The sequence below is a fragment of the Carettochelys insculpta genome, chromosome 8 (genome assembly GCF_033958435.1).
Source record: "Carettochelys insculpta isolate YL-2023 chromosome 8, ASM3395843v1, whole genome shotgun sequence".
Classification (NCBI taxonomy): Eukaryota; Metazoa; Chordata; order Testudines; family Carettochelyidae; genus Carettochelys; species Carettochelys insculpta.
The window spans coordinates 63,312,597-63,338,127 of record NC_134144.1 but is presented as its reverse complement, the minus strand read 5'-3'; the positions used below and the strand labels follow the sequence as shown (position 1 = coordinate 63,338,127).

The following is a 25,531-nucleotide window of genomic DNA, read 5'->3' as shown; positions in this document are numbered from 1 at the left end:
TTGGCTTGCCAGCTCATTTCACAGAGGTGCCCAACATGGGAGATGGAGCTCATGAAATTTACACACACATGAATGCTTCTGTGCCCTGGGATCACCCAGGATTCTGTCTTCTCAACTGGCCTTCCAGCCACTTTTCCCTGTGTTAAGCGGGGGCCAAAGTTTGGAGGAAAGAGCAGCAGAGAAACAGTTAGGAAAAAAATTTTTGACTTCCTACTGCACTACACAGAGTTGCCCAACTTTGGGGTTGGGGGGTCCACCAAATTTCAACAAGCAGCATTGCTCAGGCAGAGTGGGGCAGCCCTGATTGATGGTGTGGGGGCTGGCCATGAGGGTGAGGGTTCTGGCCACAGAGCCGGTTGAAATGGTCCTCTCCACAGCAGCAAGACCCTGAAAATCTTTCCAACACTTGGAGCCCTCACTGTGCACAAGCCAGGACAAGGTACTGCCTGCCAGCATGGTCCACACTGAATAGCTGGCACACCCTTTTATTGGGTCAGAGGCTAGCCACATGATGTGGTTGAGTGCGGGAAAGACACCAGCTGCATGGCACCTATTGGAGAGGGACTGGGGGACCCTGCACAAATGTAAACCACAGAAAAGTTTCTCGGCCTCTCATACAAGCATGATCCCCCAACAGCCTCACTGCCACGTGGTGTGGCAGGGCAAGGGCTGGCGCCAGTGCAGAAAAAAGTCCCATTGCTCAGCTTGCAGAGGTAGAGACAGACCCATGAACTCCACATTGGGGCTGTTTGTAATGGGCAGATGCACTCACAGCACTGATAGCAAAGAAAGAAAGAAGCTTCTCAGCCTTCCATATAAACATGACCCCACAGCCATGGGCTTTCTGGTATTCAAATTCCTGGGCTTCCTGTTACCTAATTCCTGTGCACCTGGAGAGCAGCAGAGATGGAAGTGGCCACAGCAAAGGACTGTGGGATACATACAAGACACACCTGGAGGCTAAGGAATTCGATTCAAAGCCATGGCGCTTCCACACTAGCCTTCATTCAAACTTTTAAATTTGAACTTGACCCGCTTTCGACAACGTTATAGACCTTAGCGATCCCTAAAATTGAGCTAATGGTATTTACGGTGAAGCCAATGATGGCGTAAAATCAAGATAACTGCCTTAAATAGGACTTTATCATGCAATGTAGACATAGCCTCAGTTCCATTATATCAGTGGTGGCAGGGCAGGGCGCCACAGCAAGCCCCTTACTCATCCTGCTACCCAAATGTCCACACCTTTCCAGTGGGCGTCACTCAGCTCACCCCCACCAGCAGAACACCACACCAGCCTACCTACCACTAGGCACACATGGCCACTCGGCGTAGGATCCCAACCAGCATCAAGGATGGGTTAGTCCTGGGGGCCAGTTTGGGGCTGAGGCAGATTAATCCTGGGGATGGGGGGTGGGTTTGGTGGCTGAGGGGGGGTTGGGAACAGGGGTGTGTGGAGGGGTATTGCAAACCTTGGTCCTTCCTGCTTAAGAGCCTATCCCCAGACACAGTGTTTGCCTTGTCCGCATTTGCTCTTCAATCCAAGGGTGAAAATAGCTTAACCTTTCTAACTGTTCTTAAAACGGGTTACAAAAAGTACAGTGTGACGCTATTTATTAAGGACTGTCTCGTATACACTTGCATGGTGGATCTTGAAGTACTGATTCTGTAAATGAGTTTGAAAAAATGGCTCTTCTCGCTATTTTGGTTGCAGATCCCTGAGCATGGGGGCCTGGGGCACTACCAGGTTTAAAGGAAGTGTAAATAATGGATTCTCTATAACTTGAAGCCCTTAAACAATGATTTGCAGACTTCAGTGACTCAGCCAGAGACAAGGAGCCTATTATATGAGTGGGTGTACAAGGCTCTGGGGCCTGCAATGTGCAGGAACTCAGACAAGATGACTGTGATGCTCCCTTCTGGCCTTAAAGGCTTAGGCAGTGAGTAACAGTTATGAGGAGCCCCACTCCTGCTGCCTTTTATACTTCCTGCTTTCTTACCTGGGCTGTCCAGCTAGAGAGCTAATTATCTCAGTCCCTCAATCTGCCACCTGTGTAAATACTCCCTTCTATATTAACCAAAGCAAGGGCCTTGGGTGTTCTAAGTCAGCATTTCCCAAACTTAAAACATTCATGTATCCCTTTCCGTACTTCAGCCTTACGGGCATATCCCCTCTCCCTCTGACGTCCCAGTGCTCATCTCCTGGTGTATAATCATTTATTTTCTGCCACATAGCCCTTGAAATTTTTTCGCATGCATCTGTGGTACACGTACCACACTTTGGGAAACACTGTTCTAAGTGAACAGGCTGCTGAGTTCCAGACAGTTCAATTTGAAGCTATTAACCACACCCTGTCACTGGATAAACAAGTGCAAAAATGGTAGAACACACCCCGCTGTGCTGAGCTGAGCTGAGCAATAGCGCACAAGCAACCACGTAGCTACTGGTAGAACTGTCTTCTATACATGCAGAACGTGGGCCCCCTTAAGGGCTTATCTATACTTCTGGGAAGATCAATCCTGACCAGGTCGATCTTCTGGAGTTCGATTTTGCATACCTTTTTGGTAAAGATGCACAAAATTGATCACTCTGGGGTCATCAGTCAACCCTGGTACTCCATGCTACCCTGTGGAGTAAGGGAGGTCAACAGGAGAAATGCTCCCATTGACCTTCCTTAGTTAGGACAGTCAGGTAAGTCAATTTCAGATATGTTAATCCTAGCTATGCAATTGCCAAAGCTAGAATTGCGCAGCTGAAATTGACTTATTTCCCTACCATGGACTAACCCTAAGCAATCGAGTGGCAAATTTCAAAGCCCCTTCGCTGCGGTATCTATTCTGCTGTTCCAGGAAGAGTTACCCCAAAATTTTCTGTGGTTCATGTCTGTGTTCGAATGCTTAGAGTCAGTTCTTACCCTTTCTAGGGCACCTCCTGATTCAAAAACAACCAAACACAAAAAAGCATTAACCTGTGGCCACGCATGAAGACACAAAAAATGACTATAGAGGTAGGCACAAAGGCCTATCAGGGACTTCAGACCACCCTTCCAAATTGGTGTTTCACAGTAACTTTGACTAACTATTATTTTATTGGCTCACATCACGTCCTTATGGCTTTAATTTATTTTTTGGAAAACTCACTCCACATTTAATTAGTTTATAGTTCGTTCCAAGTTTTGCTTATCCAGCTTTTTTTGAAGTTTGTATTTTGATGTTTAGCATTTGCTTCAGCAACATCTGGAACTGCTTTATGGAAGTGTATTGTTACTTTTACTGCTTGTGCAGCTTTATTAAATCAGCTGAGTATTAATATTGAAAGTGTTCATCTGGGTCTAATTAGGACTTCTCTGAGTGATGTGGCAGCTAAACTGTGCCTACGAGCTAATTGCTCAGGGACACAAAGTTCTCGAAGAACTTTTGGTGGGTTTCTTACTTATTTTTGTAGAAAAAGGTGTTCCTGCCATAATCTCTCCCTAAGAAGACAGTGGCGTTCAAGTTGAACATACTTTATGACCAGCTCCACAGAATTTTTGACTCACTGCAACATTATATCTGGAGCTCATTTACATAATGGCCGAGTCTCCACATGACATGCATATTCAGTGCCTTATTAGCATAATGTCAGCCAGTCATGCTTTGAAAGTGCTGCCTTTGAAAGGCAGACTGGCTGTATAGACATGGGTGCGTTGAAATAAACCCCACACTTCAACATTCCCTTACACCCAATTTGTTTTAGGAACCAGGGAATTTCGAAGTGCGGTGCTTATTTTGAAGCGCTCGCGTCTACACAGCCAGTCTGCGTTTTGAAAGCAGCACTTTCGAAGTGCGACTGGCCGCCATTATGCTAATGAGGCATGGAATATGCATGTCAGTGCCTCATTAACCCCGTTCCAAAGTGCGTCATTAACATGCCCCTTCTGAAAGGGAGGGGCATGTGTAGACACGACCAATGTTACACTTTTAAAAATAGAGCTTGACATTGATTGCTTCATTTTGCAGTACAAATTACATGTCCCAGGTCTGGTCAAAGAGTTTGCAGAGCCCGAGGTGGCACGGTGACAGCAGGACCCAGCCAGTGGGAGCACAGGGCCCTGAAGGCACAGAGCCCAAGGCAATCACCTTGCTTGCCTTGCTCTAAGGCCATGCCTGACACTGCCAAAACATTCACTCCTCCACAAGGACTGGTAAAATATTGTCTAGTTAAACAACCTGACAGCCTTAGCCGGCACATTAGTATGAGTGTGCCGAGCTCTTATGGCATGAGGCGGTTTGTCGGATGGGGACAAGCAACAAACCAAATCATTCCTTATGCAGTATGTGCACCTGTAACTGCCACATCCCCTTGCTGTGGTTCATCACTGTCCCATACAGGGGCACTGAGACCGCTTAAGGAAGGAAAGAAAGATTCTCCTCTGCAGCCTGAGCTAACAGCCTGCTGCCTTTCAGCTCATGTGGTGGAGACTTGTGCACTAAGCTCCAGAGGTCCCAGATTCGGTTCTACCTGTTGGCGTTACACATGCTCGCACACACACACACGCACACACACACACACACTTCAGCAACTATTACAATCACACACAGTTCAATCAGTTTTCTTTTCAGGAGTAGGGAAGAGAACATTCCAATATTTACAGTCACAAAACATTGTTTCCAGGCAAATACAGTGAGCAACACCACAATTTCAGACCAACCATACCTGTATTCCCCTTCCATGGTCCTTCATATACATAGAGTGGCCTTTTAAACTCTTATGTGGCTATATGATCTGCTACTAACTTCCTTGACACGTGTGAAATGATTAAGGGAACAAATCCTCTCTCTTCCGTAGCAAAATAAAGCATAAAATCCTTCTCACAACAACTACGGTGTCCCCGTCCTCCCCGCCCCCCCACTAACAAATTGTAAGGCCAGTAGTGTCAGTGTTTCTCTTAAAGAGTTCCTGAAGTTTTGCCACAAAGTTTTTAATTCACTGACACAGGGCATTCAAAGACCGGATCCTGAAAAGCCATACTCCTGTGAGTTGCCTTTGAGCTCAGTGGAGCTGCTTGTGTGAGTAGGGAGTAGGTAAGTGAGAGAGAGTTTACAGGAAGGGGGCTTTATTTTGAAAATTTGGTTTCAGACAAACCTGTTGGAACAATATGTGAACACGTGGCCAAAGTTTTCCAATCTGGGTGCCTAAAATTATACTACAGCTACATTACTGCAGCAGATCAGCCCACTCAGGGTTGATCTTCCGAGGTGCCGTTTCGCACGTGCATGAAACTGCGCTTTCTGGAGGCAACGTCAACCCTGTAACAACTCGTGAGCCACGAGGATTAAGGAAGGTCAGTGGGAGGAGCGCTCCTGTTGACCTTCCGTGAAAACAACCACAGAAGTCAACAGCTGAAAAGTCGATTTTAGCTACGCAATTGGCATAGCTAAAATTTCATATCAGCCATCGACTACTATGTGTAGTGATGACATAGCCTTAGGCTCCCAAATTCGAGTGCCCTGATTTTCAAAGGCTATGATTTTCAGGGTCATGTAGGATCTGGAGACCCAATTTCCATTAGAATTAATGGAATGTTCAGACTAAAGACAAAGCCAATCACTGTCCCTGCAAAACCAGGTACAACTGAGTTTTAATGGGCCCTGGGTGTCCAAATCTCTTAGGCAGTTCTGAAAAATTTTATTGTGAAGTGGAGTGAGTTGACGGCGCTCATAGAACTCGGTGAGGATTGTAGGTACTCAGCACCTTTGAAAAATCAGGCTATGGTAATTCAGTGCCTACATTTGGCCATTTTTAACAAAAAAACAAAAAACACTTTTGACAGCTCTGTTTGCCCTTTTAAAATCAAAATAAGCAGCTCTCCAGCAGGAAGTTCAAATTTAGCTGATTTATCCCTGAACCTAAAATAGATCCGTGAGCTCTGGTACAAACATAAATATGATTTTGTACCCAAGCCACGTAGAGCGTAGCTACAAAACATGTGCTGCAGATACTTCATCATGGTGTGTGTTTAGAATCAGGCCAATACACAACGGTACCCCGTGCCACAGAATGCACAGCCCAACTAATAAAAAGCTTTAAAGCAGAGGAGGGGAGGGCAAAGTGGATCCATAGTGAAATGCAAAAACACCTCCCCTGCCAAAGCTCAGCACTGCTCAGACCAGAGGGTTTACAGTGGTCTATAAGATGCCTCACAGGCACCAGTTAACTTCAGATCCAGATCAACATTTGCAACCGCCCCATCCCATCCAAGGGTGAAAGTAACTGGACATTTCTTACAGGTACTGTCCTATTACCACACAGACCCTAAAAAGCTCCCTGCTGGCTTTTGCCACAGCTGAGCCAGCTCTTGCTAGAGCTGCGCACCAGGGCACACCCACCTACTTTCACCTCTGAGCCCATCTCTGCATTCAGAGGCAATTGGGAGAAGGGGCCCGGGGCGCTGTGAGCGCCCAGCAACAGGAAAACAACACAACTCCTTAGCACCAGTAGGGCGCATCTCCACTATGGATCTCAAGGCCTTTTGTGAAGTAATTGTCTTCATCTCCATTTTACCGCTGGCGAACCAAAGGCGACATGGTCAAGGTCACACAGCAGCAGGGAGGGCCGAGCATGCCGATGAGATGGGTGCCTTTTACTAAATCCAGGGTAACGGCTGCATGAAAGCAATCGGGACAAAGAGTCCGACCATGGGGGTGCTTGGGTGGGTGTGTGTTCTGCTGGGAGGGCCAGCTCGGCTCTGCAGGGAGACACACTCCCAGTGGGAGAGGTGGCTCCGCTTAGCATCTGGCCGCAGCTGCTCAGATATTCCTTGCCGTGAGCCCAGTTCCCTGCCGCCTGGAGACAGGGATGCACCAGGATATTGCCCCTCCCCTGGTGCTCCTGCTGGCAGGTTTTGCTCACTGGGCCTCTGTGGTGACTCTAACATCACAGTGCAGCAATGTGGCCAGGAGCAATGCCACCATGAAACAGGGCCTGGGCTACAGAGCCAAGTGCAGCTTCCTGGGCAGAGCAAATGCCATGCTCCCTCCCACAGGTATTTTTGCACCCTTGGTTTTCTGTGGGTGTATTTGAACCCATGAACCCCCACCAGGTTCTGGGAGCAGTGGCAGAACCAGGCATTGAATCCGGGTCTCCTCCCAGTCCAGTGCCCTACACTCCCAGTGATAGCTCAGAGCGTTCAGCTTTGAAATAAGCACTCCCCAGCAAGGCCTGCATCCTTGGTGCACACGGAGCCAGAGCTGCTGTCTCGAATTCTGGCCCAACCCCTTCGACTGAAGAGCTCAGCAAAGGAAAACAATAAATACGCCTACAACTAGCAGCAGCACCTTGGGCTTGTGCAGGCTTCCCTCTCTCCTCGTGTGGTTCTGTGAATCACAGGTTTTTTCATAGGCGCAGGGCCAGCTAAGACTCGACACATGAGCGACAAAGGGAATCAACAGCTCAAAGGCTTTGTTTCTGTTTGCAGCACGTTCTGCCTGGGCTCGAAGGAATCTGAAGACCAACCTGTGTAAATGGTGCGACTCCACCGCCCCAGTCTGCAAGGAGAAGGTGTGCTACAGCAACTGCAATTTGAATTCCTACTGTGAGACCCCCCATGAAATCTGCGTGGCCATATGGTAAGCAACCATCCTCTTGCCCCCATGCTTTCTGCATGTGTTGAGGTGCCTGCTGCGGGGCATGGGTTGCCCCCCCCCCCCAAGGTGGGGAAGGTCACAAGACCTCACAAACGTCTAGGAGTGGGCAGCAGCGTCTACGGGGCTCAGTTTCCTTTTAACTGGGCTGAGCAGGCAAACAGTGCGTAAGGAGCCAGCCCTGGGCAAGGCACGGCAGCAATCACCATGGGCTCAACCCTTGCAGCAGGGGGGGATCAACAAATAGTAAGTAAGCCTCTGGCCCTGGGCAGGGGCAGCAGTCAATGTAGGACTCAGTGCCTGGTAGCAGGACTAAGTGAACAAACAGTACATAAGCCCTGGCCCTGGGGCAGCAGGCAATTATCAAGCTCAGCTTCTTGTAGCAGGGCTGAGCAACCAAACAGTGTCAGTAGTTTGCCCTGATGCAGGGCATGGCAGTTGTCTGCAGAGGTCTGAGCAAACGAACAGCACATAAACAGCTTGCCCTGGAGCTGGGCAGAGTGGCAGGCGCACACCCCAGGCAGCATGGGGTTGGAGAGGTGAAGGGCTACCTCTCCAGAGGAAGGGGGTGTAAGCCCACCCACTTTACTGCACACCAACCTGGGGTCCTAATGCAGCTGATACTAACTGCTGCTCAGTGGGGATCCAGGCCACGACACCTTGGCTTTGGAGGAGCCATCCCCAGGCTGCTTCCTACCTCAAATTCCATCAGCATAAGGTCCCATTCAGGATCATCCAGGAGATCGGGCAGGTCCACATCTTCTGGGTAAGTGGCTGAGGGCAGGTGCAGAGACTCGAGCCTGTTCATGTCATTGGGTTATGTGGCTGACAGCAGGTCTGTAGTCTCAGATGGGTCCAGGACCTCTGGGTAGCTGGCAGCTCTGTCGGCTCAGGCAGGCCATGGGTAGAGAACTAGCAGTGAGTCAGGGGCCCCAGGTAGGTCAGGGAAGCAGCAGACCCAGACATGTTTCAGGGGTCAGGTTGGGATGGCTGGTTGCCCGTTCTGACATGGGTTCTTCAGCTCCTGCTCTCAGGAGCCTGGCCAGGACCCTCTGCTTGGCTTAGAAGCCACCCTTTTAATGAATTCTGTGCCCCACCTCTGGCACTTCCTGCTTGGCATGTCAATCTCCAGGACTCAGGTTCTCTAGCTCCACCCACCAACACCTCTGTGAGGCTTCCTCTGTTTCTGGGATAGGGGGAAAGCCACAGCACCTCACCACAGCGTGGTGAAAAGTATCTGAATTATGTAGAGAGCAAATGGAACAGTGTCAAATGATGGCCATTTAGCATGCAATTTCTTACGTAAGTGCACATAGTATCTACACACGCACAGGATTCACTGTCCCTCAGTCTTCTTCCCCATGGATTCATTCCATGGTATTCACAAGCGCAGTTTGCCCTGATACAATCTGAGACTTTCAAATGCATTATGGCATTGCACTACCTCCACGTTTGCTATGGGCCAAACCTTGTGATTGTACTCCGGCAAAGCTCCCGCGGATTTAATCCTTCCAGCAAGTTCCACGGGGCCAGGACTCAAATCCTGACTCACAGCCTGACGTCAAACTCTTATTTCTGCGAGAAATCTGTGGTCACATGAGAAGACACCAAATAATTCACTCATGGCTTTAGCACTTGGAATAACACCGCGACCACAAACTCACACTTGTTAAACCCCTATTGGGGCTTGCAAACCTTATGTGTCTCGTTTACAGTTTAAGTGCAGCTCATGAAGTCCCCTTTTCCCCAACCCCCTTCTCCACCTAATGGACCCAGGGGAAGCTTGGGACCTCTGCTTTGCAGTGAGGGAAGGAGTAAAGATTGTTACCCAGCAGAAGTGGAGTATCTCAGGACTTCAGCCCCATGGGGCACACCTGCCAGGGCTCCAGGCTTCAGCAGGAACAGGGCTCATGCTCCAAGCCTGTCAGGCACTTCTGAAAGAGCTGATGCCCCCTAGGCCTGGTGCCCTTAGTCCTGGCAGCTGCACCCCAGCTCTTGAACTTCTGAAGATTGTCATATGAGGCTCAGATGGTCAGTAAATTTAGCCACCCCTGCTTCATGCCATACCACCTCTTTAGGCATTCCATGTTTGATGCCCAGATGGACAAATACAGACTTCACATAAGAGAATGTAAAAGTGCATGGAGCCAATGCACTAAAACTCAGCAGAGATTGTCACCTGCAAAAGAACAGAAGATCCCAATGGTCCCCTTCTGACCTTGGGACCTATTAATCTCCCATTCACAATTTAGGGATGCTTTGATTAGCTGAGCTAGGGAACTTGTAGTTTCATATAAGCTAGCAGCTGAAAGACTACTAAATATATTAGATCCTAAGCCTTCATAGGTAAAACCTAAGTGGGTCTTAGCCATGAAAGCGCACAACCTAATAGATGTATTAGTCTTTAAGGCGCTACGGGACAGGCTTTTGAGCTTGGCAGAACAACAAATTGTAATATAAGAGAAGCCCATGACGAGGCGAGGATGGAAGTCCAATGTAAAACCCAAGAACTCAAGTACAAATGGTGGACTGAGAAAGCGCAAGAACTCCAACAGCTCACAGGACACCCACAACACATGGGGTTTCTTCAGAGCCGTTAAGGCTGTCAGTGGGCCAGCTTATTCTGGCATGAATCCCCTTCACACTAATAAAGGAACCTCACTTCTAAAGGACAACGAAGCCATCAATTTTCACTGAAAAGAACATTTTGAAGAGTTTCTTAACTATAACTCTATGGTTGCAGATGAAGTCCTTGAGTGAATCCCTCAAGGACCTTCTAGGGGTGAGCTTGGAGACCCTCCCAATTTGCATGATGCACACAATGTCATCAACCAAATGAAGAACAACAGAGCAGCAGGTTCAAATGGAATCCCAAATGATATCTTTAAAGATGGTGGACCAAGCTAATTTGGCAGCTTTACTCGCTCATCCTTAAAATCTGGATAAAGGAAGAGCCATCTAGTGAAATGAAGGTTGTCCTAATTGTCACCCTCTTGGGCAAAGCGGACTGTGGAAACTATCGTGATCTCTCTCTCTCTCTCTCTCTCTCTCTCTCTCTCTCCTTGCCACTGCAGGCAAAGCTGTAGCATGGATCCTTGCAATTTGCCTTCCATCCTGGTCAGAAGAAATTTTACTAGAGTCACAGAGTGGTTTCCAACCATGTTGCAGAAGAGTGCCGGGAGCAAAACCAACCACTGTTTATGGCTTTCATTGATCTAACTAAAGCCTTTGATTCAGTGAATCACTGTGCCTTCTGGATTGTACTCTCTGAGACTGGCCATCCTGATAAATATATCAATGTCCTAAAGTTGCTTCATGATAACATGAAAGCAACTGTTCTGAGTAGTACTGACTCCCAGAGTGAATCTTTCAAAGTATAAACATGAGTCAAACAGGGCTGCATCTTTGCCCCAACTATGTTTGTGGATTATATTGCTGTTATTCTTTGCCTAACTGTTGTGAAGCTCCCGGCTGTCATTGAAATCTTTTAAAGAATGGGTGGAAAGCTGTTCAGGCTTAGCAGGCTGAAAGCTGAGAGTAAAATTCTACCACATCTCTTAGGGAACTTCAGTATGCTGATCACAACAGAATTTTTGCCCACTGTGAGAAAGATCTTTAAACTATCCTGAACATGTTTGCCAGTGCTTACACCTGTGTTCCCTCAGGCCTCTCCAAATGAGGTACCACATGGTCCATCTATTGAAATAAATGGAGAAGTACTGGAGAACGTCAACCCTTTCCTCTACCTTGGAAGTAATTTCTTGCCCAAGACAGATATTGATGAAGAAATCCAACACCATCTAAGCCGTGCCAGTGCAGCCTTTGCTCATTTACACCACAGGGCTGTTGAAGATGATGATATTCCAACAGACACCGGGTTTCTTGTTTATCAAGCCATTATTCTCCCAACATTGCTGTACAGGTCTGAAACCTGAACAACCCACAGGCGTCACCTGAAAGCCCTTGAGAAGCATCATCTACGCTGCCTATGCAAAATCTTGAAGATCAAATGGGAAGACAGATGCACCAACATTAGTGTTCTGGAAGAGGCAAAGACCACCAGTGTCAAGGCTGTGATAGACTAGACTGGTCATGTTGTCCAAATGCTAGACCATCTCCTCCAAAAAAGGTCCTGTTCTCACAGCTGAAAGACAGGTACCATAATGTAGGAAGCCATCAAAAGCATTATAAGGATTTGCTGAAGGATGACTTTAAGAAGTGAGATATTGACGTTGACACTTGATAAACACCCACCCAGGATCCCTCAAAATGGAGAGAAGTCATACATGATGGTCCCCTGCATTTTGAACTTGCCCACCGACAAGCTTAGGAGGACATGAGGCACAGGAGGAAGGAGAGACTGGCTTTCAGCTATGGTCAACAACCTCCTACTGTACCTGGAAACATCTGTCCTCACTGTAATAGAACTTGTGGGTCAAGGACAGGCCTTATCAGTCATGTAAGGATGTAAAACACCCATGGAAGATGATCATCCTCAGTAATGAGTGATTGCCATCGGATCACAAGACTGCTTGTTATTTGTGAAGCTACAGACTAACACACCTACACTTCTGCGAATATTAACTAGAAGGCTGAGATAAATTCTAGGTTCCCCGTAATCTTCACAACCTGCAAATTAGTGTCAAAGCTACAAATTGCTTCATCTTCACTTGGGTTTTCCCTTGAGTTAGTTACTATGTGTTGGCTATAACATGAAGTAAATCCATTTTTGTTTTCCCAGGAGAAGACAAGTCGAAGTCTGATAGGAAAATCAAACATCTCCCTGGGGGATAGTCAGGACATTTCATTGGCTCTATCATCAGAATCCCACCATATCTGGAGAAACCAAGACAATACCATGAAACATCACACAGAGAATTGAACCATAAATCACTCCCCTCATCTGGTGAGGAAGTCACCTGCAAAAGTACAGGATTAATCCTTATGAATACACCAGTACAGAAGAGAGCCAGGCTCATTTCTGTGAAGAGTCAGTGATGTGAAAGCCTCTCCTCACACAGCCTTATCACTCTTCCTCCCCTGCAGCAGCACCCTTACTTGCCAGGAGTTTTTAGCATCTTATCTGATCCTTCCCTGGCAGACTGTTGGCAGGCCGTCTGCCGCAGAACCTACACTTACACTTCCCTCCACACATGTGATGAAGGGAGCTGCAACTCACAAAAGCTTGTGCCATAAGCAAATTTAGTTCTTCGGGTGTCCCTGGACTCCTTGTGATTTTTACAGGCCATGCAGCTTCTTCTGCTTTGTGGAACTTGGATTTCCTGTGTGACGACCCCCAGAAGACATTGATCTTTCAGGGGCCAACCCATTGAAGTTAATACAATGACTCCTGCTGACTTCAAGATGCCATCTTCTGTTGGCAAAGGCACAGTTAAGTGACTTTTCCTTGTCTTTGGTTTGGCTTGACATCAATTGTTTTTTTCTCTGGCATGCTTAGGCAGAAGTGACAAGTTTTACCCCCACCCCCACTACAGCCTTGTTCTCAGTGACCAAGAAAGGAGATCATGATTGTACCCTTAGGAATTATTTCCCTCAAGGTTGGGGGCCTCTTAAGGTACTAGGGTACGTGTTCTTTCGCATTCAGGCTTCAGGGACGTAGGGCAGTCTTCCATATAGCTTAGTGGTCATAGACGAGCAGATTCTGTCCTCAGCTGTAGCACTGACTTTCTGAACAACATTGAGCAAGTCACAAAACTTGTAGTCTGAGCATGGGAGATGCTAGTGAGTGAAAAATATCACAAACGCAAAGGTAATTATAGCTCAAGTTTATTTTGCACAGGAGCTCCCTGCACACGACCTAGCCTCATTTTTCCCCCAGGGTCTCCCTATTAAGTTCCAATGCCTGGATACCTGGTATCTGTTAGTAAACACAGATTGCCACAGAGCAGAGTACCAGTCCAGCCCCACTGAAGCAAATAGGCTTTGGAGCAGGCATTTGGTCTCCTAGAAGCACATTACCTTGACTCAGCCTGGATAGACTTGGGGAGGTGGGGAGCTCTTTACCCCCACAGAGTGGGGAGCACATCCAGCTGATAACTTGCCCATTGCAGGTTTTTTGTTTTTTTGTTTTTTTGCCACTTTTGCTCCTGAGCACAGCACAGGCCCATCTGGAAGAGTTGCATGTTCACAGTTCGTGCAGTGGGCCACAGTAAAAGTGCCTGTTTTCCCTGGAGATTGTGGCCTGGTTACCCCAGTCATGCTCTGGGACTGGCTTTGCACTGGTTTTTCATTTCCTCCCAAAGCTGTGTTCATGAAATGCTGATAAAAGCTGTTTTTGAAAGAAAAACTCAAGAGCCCAAAAGAAAACACATCCCCTCAGTTTTGCGGTTAAGCTCTTTCCCCAGGAGACCATTGTCAGTACTCTCTGCACAGCACCAGGAAAACACATCGAATGCTAGAATGCTCCTTTCACAGTTACTAACAGGAAACGCTTCTATTAGCTGTTCAATAGACATTGCTCCGTATGGTGTACACACGCACCCCCCATCCATTAGAGCTGGAACGATCTCTCCCTTAGGAGCTGCCACGCTTCTATCCTCCTCTCCTTAAAATGGCTGAGCACCAGTGAGGCGTTCCAGCTGCAATGACTGTATGAGACTGTACAACTATGGAGAGAGGTTCCATTGACAGGTGTGTTACTCTGACCAAGTTTATTGGAGGCATTTTCATGGCACGACTCATTGCCTTACCTGGGGGGGGCAGCTAAATGGATGCAGCCATGTTTTTAAAAAAAAAAAATACAAACACTGTCATTGCCTTCTGCACAGAAGCCACCGAAGGGGGAAAGTCCTCCTGGAATCTCCAAGACTTCAAGGTCTCCATTTCCTCTAACTTGCTCCCATTTGGAATAGGGGAAACCACAGATGTTTGCCCCTTTAAATCCATGCCTGTTCTGAGGTGTACAGGGATATCCTGCGCTCTAAGACCTCCACAGCGTTCCCCAGATGTGCCTTCCTATCTTTCATGGCAGCACAGCTCTTTTCAGAGCCATTGCCCTTTGCACGCCTCTTGCTGATGTCTAACCCTGAAGCCTCCCTTTGGGGACACCTGGAGGGTAAATATCAAGAGATAATGCTCAGAAGGGACATCACTCAGTGTTTCTGCTCAGTATTACTCAAACATGACCACAAAACACATGCTGGCCATGCTCACAGCCATACCTCCTGCATCTGTCAAATCAAAAGGTCAAGATATCTTTACAAACTGTGAAGAGCTGTTTGAAGACTAGTTCTGCCCCTCCCCCCACCAAGAAATGAAAGCCAAACATGGAGACGTCATTCAAGGAAAGCATATCAAACTGAGCAATTAAACCAAAATCTTGGTGACCAAACTGAAGAAGTGGCCACAAAACACCATTTATTGGCTCCACCTTAAAAAAAAAAAAGGGAGAACAAGATAGAAATGCTTATCCAAGTAGTGTCTTCAGAGTGAACACTTCTACCAAGCTGGATTACTGGCACATCTTGGAGAACAGAGATTTGGATCATCACCACCACCATCACTAGAGGTGCAGATACATCATTATCATTAAATATTTGTATTGTGGCAGCACCTAGAGATACTCTTGTGGTCCCTGCACAGATTTCTCTTTGGGAGCCTGTGACATGATTTGTTTTGCTACAGTTACCTAGTAGATTTAAAATAGTGAGGAAATCCACTTGTATATTCCCTTACCTAAGCTTAACCTCTCTATCTGTAGCTCCGGCAGATCTGGTGTATTCCCCAACTCGGAGATGGAAGAAAGAATCTTCTCTGCTTGCTGCTCTCCCCATCTCTGAGTACCCTCAGCCAGTGGTCTCTGTAAGCTGTGCGCTTGTGTGTCCACTCAGGAAAAATTCAAGTGCTGCCCAGCTGGTTAGCAGAATGCCCACAACTAGGTTTTATGTTTCTACTAGTGGTGTACATTCACACATACCCTGGCACACACACAACATTTATTGCGCAGATGGATTAGTCTCAGTCTGTTCACTAATGCATCCCGGCCAGCAACTCTCAGCTCACCACTCACCTCCAATCTCTACCATTTCTAGGTTCTATGATGGGGTCGGCAACCTTTTGGCGGTGGAGTGCCAAAATTTGACCTTTTGACCTCCGTATATGTCCAAGTGCCGATGATACATTTTTAAAGTCACTAATAGGCCTATGCACAACTTCATTAATAAATAAAGCTCATCAGTGACACCCTTGTCAGTTTGCTCTGTAATTCTTATGAATTATGCTGTAAAAATACCCAATACCTATGGCTTCAGAACAAAGAAGTCAAATTAATTCAGGGGGCTCCTCACCCAGCCCTGCACTGCAGAGTGGGGTGCAGGTGGCAGCGAGGGTTGGACCTGGATCTGCAGTGAGAAGGGGGCTCGGGGTGGATGGGAGGGATCTGGGCCTATGCCACAGAAGGGGATCTGGAAGGGTGGGTGTGACCCCCAGCCCCATACTGAGGAGGGGGCTCCAGATGGGCAGGGGGATGCAGTCCCAGCTCTGGGGCCTTCATGCTGGGGGCTCTGGCTCAAGCCCAGTGTCAAGCATCCACAGCGGGGCTCTGACTCCAGCTTGGTCCCCTGCTCCCATTTCTCCCGTGCTCTACATGGGAGGCACAGGGCTATAGGACCCACCACATGCCAAGAGCGACATGCCTGCTGGAGGTTGTTGACCCCCGTTCTATGAGCTATCTGAGCTCCCTTTGGTCTCAGGCTTAGCCTTGGGAAAAGTAAAACTTCTCAGCATGCCACTGTGCCTGTGTTCTGCTCTCACTGATGGCCCAACCTTTGTTATCTTAACCCCTTTGAAGCTGTGTATGAGAAGCTGACTTTCTCTGTCATTAATTTATCTTTCCTGCTCAACTCTAGCAGAGGCCTCTGATTTAGCTGCAGTACAAAAGTGAAACGGGAAACAGAGTCGTGTGACATTCATAAGAAATAAAGGAGGCATTTTCCCAGCTTTTTCACACAAGGCATTTACAAGGAGTTGGGCACCAAGTATTTCATTCCAGCAGACCTGATTTTGAAGCAGGATCATTGAACAAAAGAGTCACGGTCTCATTACAGTCACCAGTAGATATTTCACAGAATCACAGAACACTAGAACTGGAAAGGGACCTCCAGAGATCATTGAGTCCAGTTCCCTGCCTTCATGACAGGACCAAGCACCATTTAGACCATCCCCGATAGATGTCTCGCTAACCTGCTCCTAAATATCTCCAGTGATGGAGAGTCCACAACCTCCCTAGGCAATTTATTCCATTGTTTGACCATATCAAATAAATAACACACTATCTGTTGAAATCCTGAAAAGCTCCTTCTCAGGGGAAGACAATGTACCAGAATAAGCCCGATTAGACCTTGGAACAGTAACTGGATTAAGCCTTGGCAAAAAAAAAAAAAACAAAAAACCATTAACCTTGATGGGACCAGGGGATGGCTCTTTCCCTGTGGCACAGTAAGAAGTCCCTTTCAGTGGAGGCACCAAGCACCAAATGCAGGCCCTGCACCATGTGAAAGGAGGGGAGAAGCTGCTCCAAATAGCAGTGATATCAAGTACCAGGAAGAGAAGTGGAGGCAGCATAAGTCACAACTTGGTGAAAGGGCCACACACTGATGCTACACACATTTTCTTTTCTACAAAAATCTTCTATTAATCACAGCCCCCCCCCCAAAAAAAAACTTGACACATTAACTTGACATTTAGTGTTGTGTCATGATGAACCAGGCACGCACATATAGATATACAAACTTAATGAGAGGGGTGCTGAACATCACCATCTAGCAATGAGCTGCAGAAGTTCAGAACTACTCAGGATCAGACCCTACCCCATCCAAAAGCTCATAGTTTTGCACTATCAGGATGGATCCTTGGATTACTGGAGGAGTGGTATCTTATGTAGATATATATGAAGGGTTCAGCTTCTTCCTTGAACTTCTGGAATCAATGGACTAGATCCTCCACCTGATGTAAACCACCCTAGTTCTATGAAAAGCTGACAATCTCTGGTGCAAAGGGTGGTTATTTACCAATGACTAAGCTACTGATAACAGGTGCGTTCTTTGCCCCACATCCCACTGCTGAGCTCTCGTGTAAATTTCCCATTGACACTCTCTACATCAATGGTTCTCAATCAGGTGTACATGTCCCCGGGAGTATGCAGAGGTCTTCCAGAGGATACATCGACTCATTTGGATATTTGTCTAATTTTGCAAAGAGGATAACTAAAAAAAAACTAAGTCAGTACAAATTAAAATGTCATCCGGTGCCTTGTTTATATTGTTCTATAGACTATACACTGAAACATAAAACACAACATTTGTATTCTAATTGATTCATTTTTATAAAAATCCAAGTAAGCAGTTTTTCGCCGATGGTGTGCTGTGACAATTCTGTATTATGTCTGATTTTGTAAGTGAAGTGAAACTTGAGATGAGGGTTCGAAAGACAAATCGGACTCTTGAAAGGGGTCGCTTGGCAGTCACTTGATAACAAGCACAATGCCTTCGTGTTACCCTCCTATTCAGGAGCCAGTTGATGGGTGATCAGCCCCATTCTGGAGCTGCAGATCTTATCACAGAAAGGGCAGGTGTGAGTAGCTGTTAGAGGGATGTCGGGTTGTTTTTGCTGCTCTTTTCTTCTTCTCCACCTCTCCTCATCTGCACCGTGGCAGAACCTCTCAAACTGTGCTGCCCCCTCACAGATTACTGCTCTCTGCTGGGGATGATCCTGGGCAAGGCTCTCGGAAACGTTGACACCGCAGCTGCACTTTTTCACACGTGCCCACAGCATGTCCTTTTATCAGTTCCTCTGGCCCCCAACACCCCTCTGTCCTCCAACTTAGAAAACAAAATCTGTTTTGATAGGTACTGGTCAGACATCCAGACCACGTGACCAGTCCAATTAAGTTGTTGGTGAACGATAACAGCTTCAATGCTAGATGCTTGTGTTCATGCGCCTATCCACTCAAAAGATATTTAGGTGGTCTGGAATGGTTGAGAGCTACTGCTTTTTGCAATGAGTATGGTGTAGACTCTGTACATAACATGGTATCAAACTAACAAGCAGCCCAGATTTAAAATGGTTTAATTATACAGGGATATTGTGTATTTTTGGATGAAAGATTCTGGCCTGATGCATTGTTATTTCCTTGCATATTTTCAGGAAACAAGAGAATGACAGCATTAAGATCACTACTCTCTGCCACAACCCACAGCTCCCAGTAGAAAATGTAATGGTTCCCAATTACAACACCTCACGGTGCATCATGACCCATCAGTCTAGCGAGGAAGGAATATTTTATATCTGTGGCTGTGTGGAGGAACAGGAATGCAATGATAAACTTCTATTTGAAAACCACACTAATGGTGAGTATTTACTAGGAGGAGTAGTAAAATGATGGCATGTTAAAAATATGCATCTCCCTTTGGCAGCTGCAACCCCATGGGCCTCCTGCACCCCAATCCCTTCCCCAGCTCTGAATCTCCTCTGAGTCAGCCTGGTGAAAGTGAGTGCAGAGGGATGGAGTGAATTGGGTGGGCCTTCAAGGAAAGAGGTGGGCTTCAGAGAAGAGCCAGTGTAGATCCTGGGTTGCCCATAAATTCGGAAGGCGATCTTTGACATAAAAAGGTCGGAGACCACTGCTATAAGGTAACTAAGGGAGGTCACACCAGACCTCCAACTATTTGCTTCATCTCACCCAGTTTACTTCATGGTACAATTCTAGAGCCTTGTCTCCACTAGGACTTCAGAGCAGGATCACTAACACATGTGGTCTCCTTTTGGGGGCAAGAGCTGAGAGGAATTGTGCAGGTGTAAATGAAGGAGAAAAAATTACTAACCTTTCAAGAGCGCTGCTCTTCGAGATGTATTGGGCACAACCATTCCACTTGGCATGCATGTGACCCATGCACAGTTGCTGGAATTGTTTCCCCCTCGGTCACACCTGTGGGTGCATCTCAAATGCCTTCTGCTGCCATGAGATGGTAGGGTTGCTACAAATTGCCCAGACAACCCCTTTCTGGAAACTCCAGGGCAGAGTGGTGAGGTGGGGTCGTACTGGAACAAACACTTGCCACACATTTCACAGAACAATTACAACAGGTTAGCCACTGGTTTTGCTTCTACATGATTGAACATGTGCACTCCACTCTTAGTAACTCGCAAGAAACTATGCTGGCAAAGGGATCAGAGTTTATGTTCCCACAAACTGCAGTACAACTACTGCATTTGGCATCATCTCCTGCATACTGAATGAGATGCAATCGTAGGAGAAAATGTCACGACTGGCCAGGCTGGTGCATTGCTAATGCCAAGGATAGGTATCTGCTCTCAAAATGCTTGGTATCTTGCAAGGTGCACAGTCAGCTTCTCTGGAGGAGAGACACCTGCCAGATCATAACACTGTGGATGCCAGAAGTTATCCAAAATGAAATTATCTGGGTGGAGATTGAAAGACCTTCCATGCTGTCCACTTGGACCACCAATAGTTGCATGTGCCACCAAAATGGTTTAGTCCTGATTATGTAGAATGCCAGAGCTGGCCTTATGCCCGATTTATATATCTGCTGCTCCTCCCTATTTACATGTGGTTTCAGGTAAAATAGAGGTAAGTAAATTGATTTGAAAATTGGAAACTTCCTTAGACAAACTTTAGATGAGAGTGTAAGTACCTCTTACCCTCACAGATGCCTGTATATGGTGGTTCAGATGTAAGAGAACATGCAGTTCAGAGACTCAGCTAGCAGAAGTGACAGCAAGTAGAAAAACCTGCTTCCAGTGAAGGTGTGGTAAGGAGCATGTTGCTAGAGGCTCATGTCCTAGGGGGAAACAGGTTCTCTTAGGGCAACTCTAGACTATAGCAGAAGGTTGAATTAAGGTCTGCAATTCTGACTACATTAATAAGGTAGGCAGAGCCAATGTACCTTAATTCAGGCTTTTGAGCTGTCTCCACTAAGGGAAGTTGACTGTAGCATGTGCTCCCATCAACACCCCTTACTCCTAACGGGAGGCAGAAGTACAGGTGCTAATGCAAGCACCCTGCAAGTTCCATTTAGTGCATCCCTACTAGGTGCCCTAAATCACAGTCTGGAAAATTGACCACAGAGGTGTCGATCTTCCCTGTAATGTAGATGTACCCTTAGTTGAGGGTACAGTCTTTCCAGTCCTTTAAGGAATCAAATTATCTTAGCATTAGAAAAGCAGAACAGTTATCCACCTGAGAGTGGAAAGCTGCCCAGTAAACTTAATCGAGGAAATCTCTACCAACACTAATTTACAATACAAGAAAACACAGTCTGCCAAGCTAAGTTTCAAATGCAACATCTGTTCCAGCAACCACCACAGGTGGTAAGCATGAACTGAAGAGCAGCTGAGCCCTTTATATTGGTGTCAGTGGCATACCACAGCAGAGATCGCTTCAGCCATCTCAATGGGTACCACTGAGGGAAAAAATTTCCAGGAACCATGCACAAGGGGTGAGCACACACATTAAGAGGGGAACATACGTGCACAATCACTCAAAGAAAACAAGGCATGTTCATTGAGGCTTATGCAAATACATGGAGAACTGACTTAGGATATAAAACCTTATCAGCAAAAATGAAAATAGAAGTCAATTCTGATATCTCAAGAGGTTTGTATAAACTTCAACTAAGAACCAAAAAGCCTGAGGACTTTGGTCCCTGGTTCTGAGCACCATACAAACAGCCCTGACAGAATATTTGCTGACAACCAGCCTCCCGATTCCCATCCGAATATCCATAAATACAGAGTAACAAAATGCTGGGGAACATACCTACAAGCAGGCAGCATAGGTTCTCCTGCAGAATAAGGCAAGTTGCATAAAAAGTGAATTATCAGAGTAAGTAAATAATTTTTAATGGATGTAAATTATGCTAAATTTGCAGGCCTTTACACTTTCCAAAGCCAAATAACAGGTATGTGCGCTACATGAGGGGATAAGAGATGGTGAAGTCCAGACGTTGATATCTGCCTATATAATTTAAGTGCCACTGGCTCTTTGGAAATGACACTGCCCCCATATATTTTCACAAAAGTTGTTGTGCTGCAATATTATAATTTGAAACAATAAGGGTTCAGGCCTTAACTCACCACATTTCTGCTTTTATTGTCTGAACCACCTTGCCAATGACAACCTTCCAAGATCCAGACAATGCAGCTCCTTACAAATAATGAATATCTTCTAATGTTTTTAAAATATTATTTGTATTGTTCTGTTTTTTTAACCTATCATAGACACAAGATGTGATTGAAGACAAGTGGCTACAAAGGAAAATACTAAAGCAGAGATGCATTATTCCAAACAATCTTTCATTTATTTAAAGTGTTAGCCCCAGACTTCATTAAGGACCTTTACCTGGTGTATAACAATATTTGCACGGGCTTGGATTGATTTACTCTGGTAATTCAATGGGACTAACTACAGGTTGAACCTCTCAAATACAGAACTCTCATCCAGCAAACGCCATAATCCAGCATGGTTTTTAGTTAGCTCTATGACCAAGTATCATGGGTGTGGGCAAGTTTCCCATGGTCCCATAAAGTTTGTTTACAGCCAACAGTCCTGGCTGTCAGAGTTTGTTGCTGTTATTTAGTTCTAATTTACTTCTAAATGTCTTCAAAGAGCCCTGTAAGCTGTGGAAGTGTTGGTAAAGCTGCTAGACAATATGACCTCCTATTGTCCAGCAACTTATCTCATCCAGCACTGGTCAAGCCCTGAGGGTGCTGGACTGGTGGTTCAACCTGTACACAAATGAACCGCTCTCCATTGGAGCTACTCAATGATCCTATTACATGTGCAGATGTGCCATTTCCTCTCCTTCCATCCCCCAGGCTATGCTAGAGAAACCCAGCCTACAGAGCAAGGCATTGGTGGTAGAAATTGAAATGATGCAGTCAGAAGATGATGTTTCATGTTAAATATCAAGGTGGCTTCTCAAACATTTCGCTGATCAACCTTATTCTAGGCATTCTAAGGCTATGTCTACATGGCAGAGTTATTTCAGGATACCCTGGTATCCCAAAATAGCTACTCTGTGTCTTTGAAATTTGCCCATTATTTCAATTTTTTTTCAAAATAATAGGTGCGCTATTTCAGCACCCTTGTACTCCTCATTGCAGGAGGAGGAAGGGATGCTTCAAAATAGCACTTTATTATGACATCTAGAGCCAAATGCCAAAATAACCTATTTCAAAATAAACTCGAATTAAGAAACACAATTTGCATAGTGCATCTGACCAGATTGAACTAAATAGCCAGTAATGGACTGCAATATTTGGTTTTAAAGTGCTGCATTGTTTTCAGAAAAAGCAGAAAAGATCCAGGTATTTAATGGCCACACTCAAATCTGGGGGTCTTACGGCAGGAAGGGGCATCATCATTAAGTAGTTGGCAAAAGTTATGTTCACCCCTCTATTTTTGAGCTGGATTCATGCATGTAACTCCTGGAAAAACCTGAAAATACTTTACCCTCTCTGCTTTGCAACTTCAGCTTCTAAAAGAAGTGTTCATAACCATCGGGTAAATCCATTAGAGCAATAGGTGATACCCAAGCCTGGTATTCGCCAGAACAAACATATTCCTGCACTAGTTATTGATTTACAGCAGTTGGGCTGATGTTGTGGTTTAAACTTAATGCCTATTTTAGAAATACTTTCACAGCCTTGCAGAAATTAGCTGGAGTAGAGTTTTTGGAATTTGCCAAGTAAAACAGCTAAGTGGTCTGTTTTCGCAGAACCTGAATTATAAACTGTGCACATAGAGGTCAAACAGCAGGGGATTTGCTTATGGAATACTCCTTAGACTTCTTTCCCTGTTATTATACTTGGCAGAGAAATGTCTGAGTCAGATCTTACTTGAGTATCTGTACTGAAGTCAGCATTTCTACTCCAGCAATTGCAAATATCAAAGCATTGGCAAATTCTATGGTGTGTGAGGGTTATCTTCAAATGAGCTGAAGGCTGATAGGGATGATTTTTAAATTTTAGCCAATACTTGGGTGAAAAGGGTTTGACAAAACCTGTAAAACAAACCCAAATATTTCAAATGCTTTTGATGGGCAGTCAGACCCTCAGCTGCAGGAATCCCAGGTTATATTCACTCACATTAGTAGTAATGCAGGAACTTTCTCCTTCCCTCCCATTATCATTCAGTCTGTGTATTGACTAGACAAAGTAAGTCGACCACACACATGCATTTCTAGCTACAGCAATTGTGTAGTGAGAATCCCAGTATCTGTGCCTGGCTAAGTTGGCTCTCTGTATTGAGAAGGTCAAGGGGAGAGTTTCTCCCACTGACCTCCCTTACTCCTAGCATCTCACGAGTCGATTTTGTGTGTCCATACGGTTCTAGATTCTGAGCGAGTCGATCTTCTGCAGTAGTGCAGATATAACCTTAGATACCTTTGCTTATGCTGAATAGCACCCTGCTACAAGAGCAGATTCACCCAACTCAGTGGCAATACAGTAGATTAAGGTACTCCTCAGTCAATGGTGGCAGAATTTAGCTCTTTATAGAAGACTGCATCCAATGCTCTGACAAGAAGTCTGGTTCTCCATTCCACCTTAATCCCCAGTTTTATCTCCACTGACAATTACAGATGTTTATTCCAGCACTGGTTTTGATTGTGTTCTAGAAAGAGCCTCCGTTTATGAGTCTACCCCCATCTTTAAAGGTGTTCAAAATGCTGATCCAGACTTGCCTGCTTTGTTTCGTCACTGGCTTTCAGATCACTGGGAGGTTTGTGCACAGGGTTTACATGAAATCAGTTTTAATAGTTCCAAGATGTTGAGGAACTCACACACGTTGAAGTTGTGCACATGGCATAAACAGTGTAGGTGAACCAACTAACAAGGTTTCCTGATCATGACCTCAGTGGGGATGGTGCGAATCGTGGCCTCCTGGAATTTCACAGGGAAAGCTGGAATAGAACCAAACCCCTTCTCTTGGCTAGTGGAGCAATAGAAATACACTGCACTGTGTGTGTGCCAATAGTCATGGTGGAATCCTGTTATCAGTTACTGAGAAGGTGAACATTTTCTTGCCTTGAAATTTGCTGAGACAGTGTGGCCTAGTAGATAGAACACAAAGTAGGTATCCATACCGGCATCTGCAAAAATGATACACACGTATCTGCAAATTTGCAGGGTTTTAGACCCAAAATTTGTCTCCACATCTGTAGCCGCAAAAATGAGACATGCCTGAGAGGGCAGCCATATCTGCAGAAGTAGATACCCTCTGATGTAAAGTGAGTATCTGCAAGTTTGCAGGGCTCTAGACACAGGCTCCCTGAGTGCTATTCCTGGTGCTGCCACTGGACAGCTGGTTGGCTGTCATTTCACTCCTCAATACCTCCGTTTCCTTCTCTGGGGATGGTAATACTCACCACCAGTGTCCCTTCTGGTTTCTTCCATCTGTGCAGAATAAATTTTGTTATGCGCACCAAGACATGTGCATATGTGCACCACCCCTAGAGAAACATGGTACTGTCTGTGGGCACTGCAGGCGCTCTGCTGATCAGCTGGGCAGCACCTGACTCTTTCCTAGGCAGCTGCCCAAGCGCTCTGCCTACAGGGAACGCTGCTCCCCACCTTTCTGAAGTGCTTTGAAGTCTACTGATGAGAAGTGCTATAGAAGAGCTTGATGTTAACATCTTGCAAGAAACCTCCCCCATGTGAGCTAAGGCAGAAGAGGTACTGGAACTGGGGGGAGGCTGCACCCCGTGGCTTACAGCGGCTTCTACACTGGGTTTACTGTTTGGTTCCTTGGCTTTTGTAAGCACAGGAGACCGCTGGCCAGTGGCTGAGCAGCTCCCATGCCGTCTAACAGAGGAAAGTGGTGCATGTACGCTCATGAAGCTAGTCTGTGAAAATACTAATTTATGGAATC

General features: G+C 46.0%; 1 protein-coding gene across 2 annotated transcripts in view; it reads left to right on the top strand.

The window, feature by feature from the left end:
- LOC142016722 (TGF-beta receptor type-2-like) overlaps positions 1-25,531 on the top strand; it is an 87,409-nt gene that overhangs the window by 50,999 nt on the left and 10,879 nt on the right. For both annotated transcript variants that reach the window (XM_075000894.1, XM_075000893.1), the window contains exons 2-3: positions 7,458-7,608; positions 18,787-18,989. In XM_075000894.1, the coding sequence (XP_074856995.1) occupies positions 18,857-18,989 (133 nt within the window). In that variant the 5' untranslated portion in view covers positions 7,458-7,608; positions 18,787-18,856. The remainder of the gene's footprint in view (positions 1-7,457; positions 7,609-18,786; positions 18,990-25,531) is intronic.